General features: G+C 44.6%; 2 protein-coding genes across 4 annotated transcripts; both read right to left on the reverse strand.

Annotated features, from left to right (window-relative positions):
* Positions 1-549: 549 nt before the first annotated feature.
* On the reverse strand, positions 550-6338 carry LOC4336527 (autophagy-related protein 13a). Its single transcript, NM_001419720.1, has 3 exons — positions 4924-6338; positions 3967-4100; positions 550-1181 (listed from the first exon to the last, which is right to left on the reverse strand). Exons 1-3 carry the CDS (start codon positions 6058-6060, stop codon positions 890-892), a joined length of 1563 nt encoding a protein of 520 aa, NP_001406649.1. The 5' UTR covers positions 6061-6338; the 3' UTR covers positions 550-889.
* Positions 6339-8493: 2155 nt separating this feature from the next.
* On the reverse strand, positions 8494-14193 carry LOC4336528 (kinesin-like protein KIN-7F). 3 transcript variants are annotated; one of them, NM_001419721.1, is made up of 14 exons: positions 13912-14158; positions 13075-13389; positions 12498-12587; positions 12293-12393; positions 12079-12192; positions 11908-11989; positions 11745-11812; positions 11572-11637; positions 11365-11489; positions 10931-11258; positions 10641-10754; positions 9689-10561; positions 9186-9487; positions 8494-9093 (listed from the first exon to the last, which is right to left on the reverse strand). In NM_001419721.1, the coding sequence occupies exons 2-14, from the start codon at positions 13322-13324 to the stop codon at positions 8769-8771; spliced, it is 2838 nt and encodes a 945-aa protein (NP_001406650.1). In that variant the 5' UTR covers positions 13325-13389; positions 13912-14158; the 3' UTR covers positions 8494-8768. The 3 variants fall into 3 exon arrangements, with proteins under 3 accessions (NP_001406650.1, XP_066165266.1, XP_025880602.1); XM_066309169.1 differs by having other exon boundaries at positions 8598-9093; positions 13908-14193; XM_026024817.2 differs by lacking the exon at positions 13912-14158 and adding an exon at positions 13504-13585 and having other exon boundaries at positions 8598-9093.
* Positions 14194-14280: the final 87 nt, after the last annotated feature.

The following is a 14280-nucleotide window of genomic DNA, read 5'->3' on the forward strand; positions in this document are numbered from 1 at the left end:
GATAGCCATGTACATATCGATGGAGTTGTTTTAATATTCATTCGCGATATACCCGGTTTAAAGGGATTAAAATGGACTCCAACCCACCCAAAGAGCGCGCGTGCAATTTGAAGGTAGAAATGGGCTTTCATGGCAGTACTTTCCTGCGGAAACCGGCCCAAGGCTACAGTTTTCGGGCCCCAGACCCAGAATGCGAGGTACCAAGGCCTGCCTAGTCACTGAAAACGCCGCTTCTCTTCTGCGAGCCTGCACTAAAAAAAGCCAGAAGAATTTTGCCCCAGATCCATACCAATATCAACACAAGTTCTTCTCCAAATTGCTGGCATTAGAACTTTGCAAATTTTAAATTATGCACTGTATGGCAAACGGGGAACGGGGTTCCTCTTGCCTTAGTTCCAACAATGCAAAATTTATTTGAAAGTCATCGGTTCACTAGTTCATCACTGGCAGAATTAATTATACCATCCTCATACCGCCTATTCACATCTCTATCTCAAATAGGAGTACAGAACATTAAGCCTTTGATTTCTGGATTACGAGCAATATTTTGAAGTTTGAAGATAGATACTTTAATTTACCGAACACTCGGCACAGTAGTCAGTACAGTCACATAATTACACACGCACACGCTGGAGCTGCTATATTCGTCAAGAGGCTCCCACCTACGTATAAAAGCGTATAAACAGTGGCGTAATTCTTCTAGAGTTCAAGAATGGCGAGGGATTCTCGCAGAAATCAGTGGTAACTCGTATCTTCTCTTTAACTAAAAGCATCAGTCCATCAGTTATATACACACGAATTCCTTAGCATAACGTCACTGAGCTCACCGCATAGCCCGCTTTGTGGTAGGGGATCTTCACCTGTGAAGTTTACGAAGGAAAGAACGGTGCTATGGTTTTTCTGGTGGCTCTTGCTGTTTTGCTCTACTCCGGGACATCAACCTCTCCTTGATTTCTTTAAATGATTGGAGCTCTTCGAGTGCATCAGATTTCCTACGGGACACGACAGAACTGGTTGAGGCTGCTTCACTAGATTCAACCGCTGATGCTTGAGATGGACAATTAGAGTTTCGCAGAGGGCGTGCAGTTTTGAGCAGGTGCACCAGAGAGCCAACTGCGGCATCTTGTGATTTATGGGACGACGAACTTGCCTGATCTCTAGCTTCCTTCCCATCACTGCTCCTGTATATTATATAGTGCATATAGAAACGGTGTTAGAACCATAGAAACTCAGTAGTGGAAACAAAGAACCGAATAGTAGAAATACAAGAGGACATACATAACTGTTATATTTTATCAAAAGCCATGGGTACAGCTCAACAAAGATAAACATGAATGGGGTGAATAATAATAGAGGCACATATCCAGATAAGGTTATATTAGATCTGAATCTCCTGTTAATATAGGGTGCTGCGTCAAAAGAATATCTGATGGCACTGGGAATAGTAAAATAGACTAATCATCTTATTCAATACACCATATAGACTATCACGCAACAAATGTAGCTCAATGCATTGAATATAATTATCCTATTTTGGCACCACATAACAATGACCGCCCAAACAAGCAAAACTAGATGTTTAATTTAGAGTAAATTTCACATAACCTTATGTATTAGGACATGCCACTACAAATATGCCATTTTAGATAAATGCCACTACTATTCACGATATCGGCTACGTGCCACTAGAATTTGGGGAAATTAGAACCGTGCCACTAGTATTATGGTCCTTGTTGAACAAAACCACAAAGGTTTTGGCATGTGGCACAACCCCGGATATCATGGTTCTAGAGTTTCACAAAACCTCATTGTTAACCAATTGTTCTTTGTTTCATCATAAGTATGAGTTTCTAATATCAAATCTCAAAACTCGAATTAATGAATTTTTTTATCTATCATAAAAAACTTTAGCCATCTAAGTTAAGCATTTTTTATTTTGCTACAATGTCAAGTTAAATTTGTTGACGCCTTGACAGTGTGGTTTTATAAAACTATAGTACTATAATATAATACCCAAGGTTATGTGTCACGTGCCAAAACCCCCGTGGTTTTCTGCAATTTGGACCATAATACCGGGGGTTCTATGAAATTTACTATTTAATTTATGTACGAGTGTAATAAAAGTAAAAGGAAAACTCCATTTGAGCAATTCACTCTTCCTAAGGCCTGAAATTTGACCCTCGACCACAAACCAGATACTCAGCAATCAGCATCCCTGAATAATCATCATCCCTCTCCCATGTGCTATCCATCTAGCTTGTCAGATGTAGCATTTCTCGCCATTCAAGTTGTTCACTCAATATGGTGGTACAGTGACTGCCGGTTGGGGTTGTAGATTTCTGTTTTCAATGGTTCTGTAATTGATTTTTATGGTGAACTGTAGGGGAAGGCCCATATTGTATGGATTGTCATTAAGAAAATAAAGTGCTGAATTGTACTTTCCTGGAGCTCTTCTGCAGACTTATCTCACACGTGCAAGTAGTTCAACTAGCTTAGATTTTGGTGTAATAGGTAAATAAACTTCATTAGGTGTTCACAGAAGTCATTAGCAAGCAAATTTGCCTAACCCATAGGCATCAATGCCATGCCAGCTACTGTGATGGCATAGGTTTGAGTGACCATTACCTTGTTATGTGAGGACATAAGTTCGGTCGACCCAGCAAGCCAGATTATGTGTTACTACAGGATTAATCAGTGCCGTTGATCAGTTAAATGTTAGTTTGCGTATCATTTTCTTGGTTAGGTCTGTTTAGCTATTGTTGAGGATCGTTAGGAACATTATTTGGATATTGCAAACGACCTTCTCTATACAACAGAGGTGGCATTCATTATTAAACACAAGCAAGAACTTAGCCTACTCTCTTCTGTCCTGTCACTCTGTTCTCTTCCAGGGTTCCAGGGAGGTGAGGGTTCAGGCTGCACCCTCCTGTCGAGCACAACTACACCCTTTGCCATTTAAGTCCAGGGCCAAGCCATAACAAACATACTTGCACATGTAGGACATGTTTGATATGTGTTTGATGACCACTAGTACAATTTAATCTTTTATAAGTGCTTTGTTAGTTTCTTTCTGCCGTTCTGGTTGTATCTTGATATCGCTTTTGGTTGTTGGCCAGTGTGTTAATCATTGTCGAGTTGTAGCCTAGTGGCTATTTTGTTCCAGAAACTTTACCAGGATGGCCGGTAATCCCGACTACACTCTTCTATCTACCTATGCTTTCTATAAATAGCTTGGCTTTGGCCTTTTGTCTAAAAAACATTTTAATATGTTAAAACTTGTTGATTGTGACTAAGAGGCAGGTTACATAGAGGTTAGAACTTAGAAGTTGCAAAAAGAAAAAGTCATCGAGTCAAGTCCAAATTTGTGCTTTGCATTTGTAGCAACTGTTAGCTCTGACATATGATTGTGTTCACTCTAACTATAAAGCAAAGAAACTTAAGAACTGGTAACTATGCAAAATCTAGATCTTTGCAATAAACTACATATTGGTAGAGCTGTCGATCAAGGCACACCGAGTCCATGTTAACTAAGCCAATAACCCTCATTTTTATTATTCCTTTTTGCTATCTCTACCAGTTATTCTAACACTAGTTTTGTAGTATGACAAAATAACATGTCCAAAAGGTTTTCAAATCCTTAGTCCCCTTAATGTCATATTTAAACTTTTGAAAAAAAAAATCAAATAATGTGCAACATAATAGGATTTGATAGCTCTAACGATCAAATATTTGTGTAACCGGATAGCCTCTAGCATTCTTTAACAACTAGATCTATGGATACTAAATCAACTTAGTACTGCCTCCCTCCCAAAATATAACGGATAGGAGCTAGTACTTCGTATTTCATATGAATAGATAAGACTTCATGTAATTCGTTTCTGGCTTTATCTGATGCACTACTGCCCTAGCAAATGGCGAAATTCATCAAATCTATAGATAGAATATTTAAGTTACTACCATACATACCCAGGCTGGGAGCTCGGTGTATCAACATCATCCACAGCAAAGGGATAATCTGCATCATCTATATCATCTTGTCGAGGGGAATCACAGGAGGAGAGTGCAGAGAACCTGCCAGATTCGTCCTTAGTGTCCTTGCCCTGCACATGGGTCAAACGGTGTCAACGCAGACCCAACTCAAATACATATTTTTTTCCTGGCTTCAATAGCTAGAGGAAGATAAATAAGTTATCCATAGCTAATGCAGAGGATAAGATTAAGTCCCATAAAGGCAATCCACTAAATAAAAATTAAAAGTACAAGAGCAGACATATATTGCAGCAGACAAGGGTAATCCAAATATCCAACCATTTGAAGATCAAAAGCTGCTTTTGGGTAAGCCTCAGAAAATAACTAACTCAACAACCATTCTTCTGTTTCAACAAGTACTATGAACGCATTTCTTTTCAACAAATAATATGGTCTCAGCAAGAACCAAGAGACAATCGAAACAGTTCACAACTAATAAGAGACCCTGATATGTAGTCTATTTTTTGCCAAAAAAAAAAGGAGAGATGAGAGCTAAATGGTGTATATGCTAACAAACAGTATTTAGGCTGCTTCAACTCCAGTACTAATAATGGCTTACATTCCACTATCAAACATGGTTTGTTGCACAATATCATGAAGCTAAACTTAACATAACAACTTAAACTTGTGAATATGTACTGCTAAACATTGACTTGAAATAGCTCTTGGTAGAGTTTGTTTCCTAGTTTCCAAGGTAAATGCCAGTAGGCTCTACTCAGCCACATGAAAACAGAAAAGTCTACTTCAGATATACCAGATGAATTGCCTTACACTCACTCTCAAAAGTTATATGATTCATGAAGGATCCAGTATTGAGCAGTGATGAAGATAAGGCATACACAAGTATCAAATATAAGTTGAAAGCATATTGGAGGCTTTAAAACCATGGATCACCTTGCGTCCTGGCGACAAGCTTGCATAGGGATCCATTATTCGAAATCCATCTGCCCTCCCAAACGAGGGGCATCTCTCTGATGGAGACTGTTGTGCACTAGATGTTCCTGTCTCCCCTACTCTCCTCGGAGACGTTGGTGGCAATGTGATCGGCCGGTGAATTGGGCTCCTCCTGTCACCCACCTGTGGTATGCTCATTGGTGCAGACCCTCCCTTAGGACGAGATTGAAGATACCCGCTGGGAAAATTGGGTGGCGATGGAGTGGGTGATGCGTTGAGCAAATGAGGTGGCGAAAATCTAGCTTGCTGCCTAGGCGCCTGCGGCCAGAGCGCTGGCGTCGCCCAGCTGTGCGGGCGCTGCGGCTGATTGGACAGCGCCTGCGGGAAAGCGGAACCTGTGGCTCCTGTGAGCGAAGCTGGGAAGGCACGCATTGGCTCGGCAGCAGGGCTGCCCACGTAGTCGGCGATCAGCATGGAGGGCGACAAGGAGGAGATCTCGAGATTGAAGGCAGCGAGGCTGGGGAGGTACTGGACAGAGACGACGAGGCGGCCGTGCTGCGTCTCGACGGGGACGAACTGGTAGGAGCGCATGGCGGCCTCCTCGTCGCGGGAGAGCGGCACGGCGAAGGAGCCGACGCGGTGGACCATCTCGTAGTTGTAGGATTGGTTGGCGCAGAGGAGGCGGAAGACGCGGTACGCCGGCAGGAAGCGGAGCGTGGCGTACACCGACCGAAGCATCGTCATGCAGCGCTTGTACGCCCGGTTCACGGGTATCCCCTCGCCCGCCGCGGCGTCCGGCCAGGGCTCGCACACCACCGTCCATCTCTCCACCACCTCCCCGCCCGCTCCGCCGCCGCCGCCGCCGCCGGCTGCGGCGTGAGCCAGGAGGATGTCCACCACGAGCGGCTCCCCCGCCTCCGGCGCCTCCACTCCCTCCGCCGCGGGCGGAGGCTGCGGATCGTGGAGCGGGAGGTGGAACCACCTGTCCCGCCGCCTGAACGACGCCGACGCGGCCGGCTGCAGCGGGCGCGGCCCGCGCACGGCGAGCACGGCATGGAGCACCTTGAGGTGGAACTGCTCCACCATCAGCTCCGCGCCCCCGCGGCCGCCCGTCCCCGAGTCCGACATGCTGGACATTGCGACCGCCGAACCCCGACCCCAGCGCCGCCGCCGCCGCCGCCCGCCTCCTCCCCCTCACCACGGCTCAAGCTCCACGACATGGCTGGCGCTCCTCGCAGCAGCAGCAGCAGAAGCAGTACGGCCGCATAAATCCGATCTGCTCGCGATCGGAGGGAAGCGCACGGCGACGGGGGATAGATCTGCGCGTCGATGGGAGGGAAGAAGAGGAGAGGAAGAGGTTGGAGTTCGATGGATGCGGGGGGTGAGAGGAGTAGAGTTGTTTATCTGCAAGGATTAAGGATCGCTCGCTGGTTTGGTTTTGGATTTCTGGGGTTAAAGGGTCGCTGTTGGTGTGGTCATGATGAGATTATAATGGTGGCGACGACGAAACGAGATTATTTTCGTGCTCGTTTAAGATACCTTAAGATATTAAAGTTAACTGAAATTTTTTTATGGTTGAGTTTCAACGTAATTTTTCTTTCTCAACTCATAAAATCGTTCCCGGAATATAGGTACGTGTCAGCCCTTCTTCATTTTTGTTTAATGTATTGGCCATTCGACGTATATGAACATATGGCAAAGGAATCTTTCAATGGACGCCGGAATATTGTCAAATTTTAGTATCATTCATCATGTGATCTTAGTATACAGCTTCAGAGGAGTTACTGTTGTATATTTGTGTTCGTTAGAAGAATAAAGAAAATTAAATCCCTCATTTTCCGCTTACACTTCCGGATTGCTGAACGGGAGTTTTTTAAAAAAAGTGGATAGAAAAGTTATTTTAAAAAATTGTTAATTTATTTTTTAAAAATTTAAAATAATAACTACTTAATTAATTATATGCTAACGGTGGATCTAATTTTGTCCATTTTCTTAAATTTTTTATCCCCTTCTTTCAAACACATCCTTAAAAAACAAGAGGAGTTACTGTAGTAAATTATTAAAATATCGTGTGCTTTGCTAGCAGCTTCTTATCTTTGATTATGGGTAAATGTTTTGTCAACACCATATTCCACCTTCTTTATTGCGATCGAATAGCTTTACCTCTTACTCCTCTTTTTCATGGACTTTGACAAACGCTTCGAAATGGTGATTGCTGCAGAACTGACGCAACATCTCTAAACTACCCTGAAATTTCCCAGGAAAACAGCCCGTGCCAAAGCTGAAAATGAGCTGGAAAAAGACGAGTTTGGCAATTCTATACCGCCTTGTTTACGTTTTCATTCCGTCGGTGCTTCTTCACCAGTCAAGTCGTTCACTTCTTCCTCCAAAAAGGAACATCAGATGGAAAATCAAGTACGATGATCTGGTCAATTGTACTATTAAATTAATAATACAACGACCTTATCCATTATTATCCCATAGCATTATTCTTAGGACTCATTCCACTAAAAGTCCTGCTACAATTGTACCGCATGTACTATTAATAATAGAATCTTTTAGAGGTTCTCTCCTATCTTTAAGAGATACAATACATCCTCACCACCTCACCACCAATATCCCTTTAGACTGTCTCCAACAACGCGACGCATACTCATTTATCCGTCGTGCACAGTGATTTTGGGTAAAAAAAAACAGCCTCCAACGGGAGAGGCAAATGCGATACGCATATTGGGTAGCGGCCAAAGCGCTAGGCAAATATACGTCTCCTCTCTCCACCGAACACTGGAGCGGAGCTCGCGCAGTCGCGCGGTGGGCCAGGGTGAGGCAGAGCTGGTGCGGTGAGGCGGAGCTCCCGCGGCGGGGCGGAGGTGGCGCGGCGGGGCGGGAGCGCCGTCGGGGAGCACCGTCGGGGAGCGTCGTCGGAGCGCGCCGTCGGGGAGGAGGCGTAGTGGGCCCGTAGTGGCGTTAGGGCGGAGTGCGGCCGACGGGGAGAGTCCGCGGCGGAGCGCGGTCGTCGCAGTTCCCGCTGCTCCGTTCTGAGCATCGCCGCCACGAGGACGAGCCGTGCCGCGAGCCGCCGGTGGGTGTGCTCCGCCTGCCACCACCGCTCCGCCCCGACCACAGCCGTCGCGAGGAGTCGTGCCGCGAGCTGCCAGCCGTCGCGAGGAGTCGTGCCGCGAGCTGCCAGCGTAGGCTGTTGGAGAGAAGAAGATTGGGAGCACTGGGTAGGCTGTTGGAGAAGGGAATTTTTGAGTGTCCGACCTTTTTACTGTGCATCACTCAATCCATGATGAGTCTCTAGAATGGGTCTCCGCTGTTGGAGACAGTCTTAGAAGTTCTCTTCTATCCTTGGAAGACAATACATACATGGTACAACCTCGCCAATGGAGTGTAGAAAAGAATGTATGCCCGTAGCGACTGTTAAAACTGTTCCATGCTAGCTACGAACATAAACATTTGTTCTTTCTTTTTATTCAGCTGAGTGCCTGAGTCCGATCAAATATGATGGGATTGAGATTTTGTACAGCCGGTAAATATTGCCTTGCTTTGTACACAGAATTCAAGATTGGAACATAGACTCGCTGAATGGCTACTTCTGAATGCTGAGTGGCTGTTAACATTCGGAAGTCTTTCGTGTTAGTTGAACATACATTTTAACCTTGCAATTCAGGTGATATAGAACTCCTTTTGTATAAGATCGACCCTACTGATCGTCCAATAAAAAATAGCAAATGAGTTACATCTATCATACAGAAGTGCATGACAAAGGACCTAAAAGCAAAACAAAACAAAATGGGAAAACTGGAAAGCCCCCTTCCGTCAGTAGCATCTTGTAGGTTCAATCAGTTCAGAGAAGAGCGCCCATATCTCCAGCTATTGTAGGATCTCCGAGTGAACTGCTGCGGCGCAAAACTTAACCCAAACATCTCTCTCAGGGCCTTCCCTGGCTCAAGGAGTCCGATCAGTCTGGCAACAAGGGATGCACTCTCCCTGACATGCTCCAGGTCTTTGGTTTCGGTCCAAAGGCAACGAGCAACCTGTAGCCTTCTCCTCTTGGAGGCAAGTGAAACCCCCCATTTGGTGTACATGCTCTCTCGTTCCTCGATTGAGAGCCGTCTTTGCATCTGCCTGCAGAGCATCTCCCTTTCGCGCTGCAACTTCTTCGCACTGCATCCCGAGTCAATTTATCAGTAGGTATCGAAGTGTCACAACCGATGTAATGCAGTGAACTTGTAAGAAGTATGCTGAACATGACTTACCTTGAAACTAGAGAAGTATTCGGGATACTAGCTATCGCTCCATTGGAGTAGGTATCTTTAAGAAATGATAGCCTCCTAAGTTCCACTTCCATGTAAATGGAATCAGCTGGGTCTCCTTTGAATAGCAAGAAAAAATAGGTCCTATGGACCAAAGAAACATTGCATGCATGCCAAAAGTCAATAATCTCTTGTTGCTTCTTCTCGAATTCCAGGGGCCACCGTGAAGGTGACTGTAGGGCATCTGTAATCGGATCCAGTCCTACACTCCTGATGGTTCCTTCTGCCAAGTCTCCATTTCCACTCTGGCAATCGAAACAAAGAACAAAATCATAATTAAATGTGGCATATTGGACTATCTTAAAGTAGTGCAACGAGTATTTTTAGTTTATAAATAAGCCCTCCTTGAGCTATTAAAAATGTGAAGCACCATAACCGTGCGCAGTTCTCAAACAAGTAGAATGAGCAGCATCAACAGGAACAAGATAACATTTCCAATGACTCACATGACCAAGTTGCTTCTGATACTGAACCTGTGCCATTTCTTTCAGTTCAGCAACAAATTCACCTATGCCAGTAAATTCTGTGTCGCCTGCAACAGAACTGTTAGCCTTCAGTCCATCCCTCGTGGTAGTAATTTCAGAAAGCATTGACCCTGCCCTTGATAGGGTCTCGCTCTCTGCATCATAGTTCAGTGCAGATCCCCTTCTTTGACAATTTTGAGGTCTCCCAGCGAAATCTATGAAACTTCTGTTTGGTGGGGTGCAATCGTCCTTCTCCAAATCTTCAAACAAACTAGATCCAGTAAGAGACCTACAGCTCCTGCTCCTACCAAGTACTTTAGAGCTTGACGAATTACGTGTTGAAGATCCCAGATCTTTTACAATATTGGCAAAAGGTTTTCTGACATTTTCCAAATGCTGCTCAAGGGTAACTGGAGATTCATCACGAAGCCTAGAATTCATAGATGAATTTGAATCATTGTTGATATGCATACTAGAACCTGCATTTGGGTCTTGCAAACTATTGCTCCCCACAGCCGACGATTCCAAACATTCATTTCCTCCTGTTTCATTGGTTTCTATACACCGTACTTCTTTGCAGATATCATCTGAATCTTCATTAGAGATCTGTGAGAGATGATCACTTCTGTTAGTTGGGAGCATCCCACTGAACGGAGGACTGCTGACTGAGTACCTAGATGGGGTAGTAAACTGCACATTATTTTCAGCCTGCTGAGGCTTATGTTCCCTCTGTGCCACTCGCCGGCCTTGAAACCTAAAATTTTGGACACTGTCAACAACTTCTGATGACTCAGTTGTTGATTGCTCATCTTCACACGTCTGTGGAACATCGAAGGTAAAGTTCCTCCCAGAAACCTACATGTAGATAGAAGGAAAAAGGTAAATAACTTTATGTGGTTATGAAACGATAGTTATACTAAGGAAGTCTGCATACCGAGGACTGCTTTGAAACATGGACATGGTTATCTCCAACAACCTGAAGCAAATCCTGAAGCCTGGACTGAGCTAAATCACGCTGTAACTTCAATTCCTTAATTTCTTTCTCCATCTGCAAGGAAGAATATGTGAAATCTTTTACACCATGGCTAGAAGTTGGTGTATTGCTGGCATTGAAGAGAATTAGCATAAAGCATGCATAAAAATGATCATTTTAGGATCTACAAGTTCTTTAAGTACAAAGAAATAGCAAGAGTGAACACCATAAAGGTCAGAAGTAGCATTTACCTTCCGGATTTGGTTATCCTTTTCCTTCACCAATGATTCAAGACTAGAATAGGAAGCTGGACATCGCAATTCACTCTCCAACCTAGCAAGCTCTTTTTGCAATTGCTTAACTAGTGCTTTATCGGACATGACTACATTAACCTGGGCATTTGTAACTACTTCCTTTGCACAACTTGCAAATAGCAGAGTGTTTCTCGATTGTTCCATATGGCTACGGGCAGGACTCATTGTACAAATAATTGCAGTTCTTGCATTACCACCCAGAGAAGGTTGCAGTATGCGTGTGAGCTTTGAATCTCTGTATGGTATGTGCCCATTTCTTACTTTGCTGCATAGATGAAAGCAAGTAATCAAATGAGCCACAGCATCCATCCTCTAATGCCATGGGAAATTGGAATTCAACACGACACAAAGTATTAAGTTATGTTGTCAACCTTAGTTTCCGAATGACAGTTCCTAGGGTAAGTAAACTTCTATTAATATGACAGCCTTCTTTCAGCCTAGCACCAGCTGATAATGCCTGAGATGCACGTTCACTTCCTGCTAAATCAACAAAATTCTGCATGGTACAACAAAATGCGCTCAAACTTCACCATTTCTACATGAAAAAGAAATATGACCAAAATTTAAATGTCTCTTACCACACTAGCCACAAGTGTAGTTGATTTATCCTTACCCAAGAACTCACGAGCAGAACTTTCTATTGTCTGAAAGGACAGATGGGTAAGTTAGAGTTAATGGACCAATGCAACATCAATTTTACATATTTACTATAGCCTTTTTCTTTTCTAATGTGACTGCGTAGTGAACAAACCAGTTTAAGTATTTGATGCGATCTGGAGCTGTTTTCATTTAAGTATGTCTCCCCGGTTTTCCTTTGAGCTATATAAAAACACAGAATCAGATGGCAGTAATCACCACCTATAAACTTTTTTCTAGATAATGTATTAATGATTAATCTACCACAAACATCGCACCTTCACATACAGAAATAAGCTCCTTGAGATGGTTCCAGTCCCTCAATACAACCTCTGTGAGGTTTTCTACATAGGTTCCTTTCTGTAAAATAAACAACACCAAGATCATTAGTAGAAAGCAGGAGCCAAGCAGGATTTAAAAATAATTAGATAAGTAGGAGTTGTTTTGACCTCTGCATCATCCCAAAGTCTAAGAGGAGTGTTTTCTGCACTTAGCAGATCCCTTACAACTTCATTATATATTTCTATTGCTGAAAATTTCAAGACAAATGCTCTCTCCTCATGCTGCAAAAAGAACAACATGCCTATCAGCCTGACAGTTCAAATGTGTCTCGTTTCAACACCAGCTATGGATTAATAGGTACTAAGATAGGTGGCTGATTACCTTGCCAATGTAATCATAAATATCTGCTACCGTATATTCAGTTATGCCAGTCATGGTGTATGTCTTTCCACTACTTGTTTGACCATATGCAAAAATACTCGCTGTTACAGAACAAATTAAAAGGAAATAAAATGTGTTCAGTTAGTTCATGCAATCTTCAATCAAAACCAAATTGGATAAGATAGGCAATAGGTTTGGACTTAACAGTTAATGCCACTAACTACAGAGAGGGCAACCTCCTTGGCCCCTTGCTTGTATACTTCGTTCGTATCGCAGTCAGAGCGGAATACCCTATCTGCAATTGGAATAGAGTTGTGTCAAAAAACACAGCTGGAAAGTGAGAATATTAAAGAGCATACTTGTAGTACGAGCAAACTAAACTCCCACTTATCTGTATTCTAGTGGTGTGTAGTTGTCCACTACCAAAAAAAAATGTCCAATACATTTGTAAATGTAAACATTCAATTTCAGGAGGGTTAGCTTAATTTCTAAAGGTGTTCTGTCAGATTTTTTTTACTGGGACAGGAATGTGTCGATGTGTTCTGTTACTTGTAACAAACGACGATGTATAAGTAACAAATTACCAGTGATTGGACTCCGGCAGGTATGTTAAATTCTGAGATTTTAAATTTTAAAGAAATATACAAGGTTTGTCCTGATTTGAAGCAACTGGAATGCAATACATAAGAGCTGACCAGATAAGCAAAATCCTAACAGGAGATGCAGAACTAATGAATTACAGATGTAGAAAACCCAGAGTTGTGAACTTGTGATGAACTAACCGAAGGAGTATGCAGTCGGAGCCGATGGCCTGTCAGGGAAGGTGCTCCGGGAGATTATGGTAGTGTCATTGATGCACTCCCACTCCGACGGATCCCCTCTCGCAATCTCCTTGTCGCTGAGAGGCCTCAGCCTCACTGACACCAGTATCCTCTCCAGCTTCCCCACACCGCCGCCGCCGCCGCCATTGACCACCTCACCTCCGTCCATCTTGTCCCACTGCACCACCTCATCCCCGCCAATCGCCCCCATTTCACCCCTCTACACACACACACACACACACACACACTCCCCCTCTCCCCTGGCCCCTACACCATCTGCCAAGAGCCCAAAATCACACCATTATAAGCGACAGAAAAGCAGTCACATCCAAAATAATAATAATCAAACGGGTCAGCAAAGGCAAACTGGAATTCAAGAACCCGTCCTACTCGTTGGGCGGGGAGGGGAGCCACGGGGTGTTGAGTTGTTGCTCCTGCAGGTGGAGGAGAAGGCAAGGCAAGCACCTCTCGTGGACCCCCAATCGTCGTGGAGACGATTAAGATGGTGGTTAGAGCGTCGTCCGCAACAGTAGAATCGCACACTAACTAGGCCTAAATCTAGCAACCGCCCCGCAAGCAGAGCAGCTACTCTACTCATTCCAATGTTGACTATCGCGGCTACTTCCCGAGAACGCCTAAGCATATCCCGCAGGGGGCAGCATCGCGAGCTACTGCCAGATCACAATATCACATCAGTGAGCTAGGCACTAGCAGCCAAGTAGCAGAAACCCCGTAATGCTCAAGCCACAGCAAGGGAGGGAGCAAGAAAAACAAGGTGAAGGCGACGAGTCTACCTACCCTAGAGGCCGAGGCGGAGGCGCGCTTCTGGAAGCGGGAGCCGCCCTGCAGTGCCCGCCACGGCGCGACGGCCGAGCTTGGAGGCGGCCGCCATGGCGGTCGATATATGTGTCGGTTAACTATCGAGGGGGAGGACGAGTAGGGGGTTCCCGTCTTCCTAAGATGCGCCGTGGAGGTTCCGTTCCGTGAGCAGCAGCGGCGGCCGGCAGCCCGCCCTCCCCACGACGGCACGATCTGGCAGGTTTTTGGGCGATATCGTAGAGGACGGTGGCTTTTCCTTTTGGCCCCCTCCCTTCCTTTCCTCGTTTTCCCTTTTCCCACACGGTTGAGGGGAGAGAGAGCCGGAGAGGAGACCGTTGATTCCCTTGT

The sequence above is a fragment of the Oryza sativa genome, chromosome 4 (assembly GCF_034140825.1).
Source record: "Oryza sativa Japonica Group chromosome 4, ASM3414082v1".
Taxonomy (NCBI): Eukaryota; Viridiplantae; Streptophyta; class Magnoliopsida; order Poales; family Poaceae; genus Oryza; species Oryza sativa.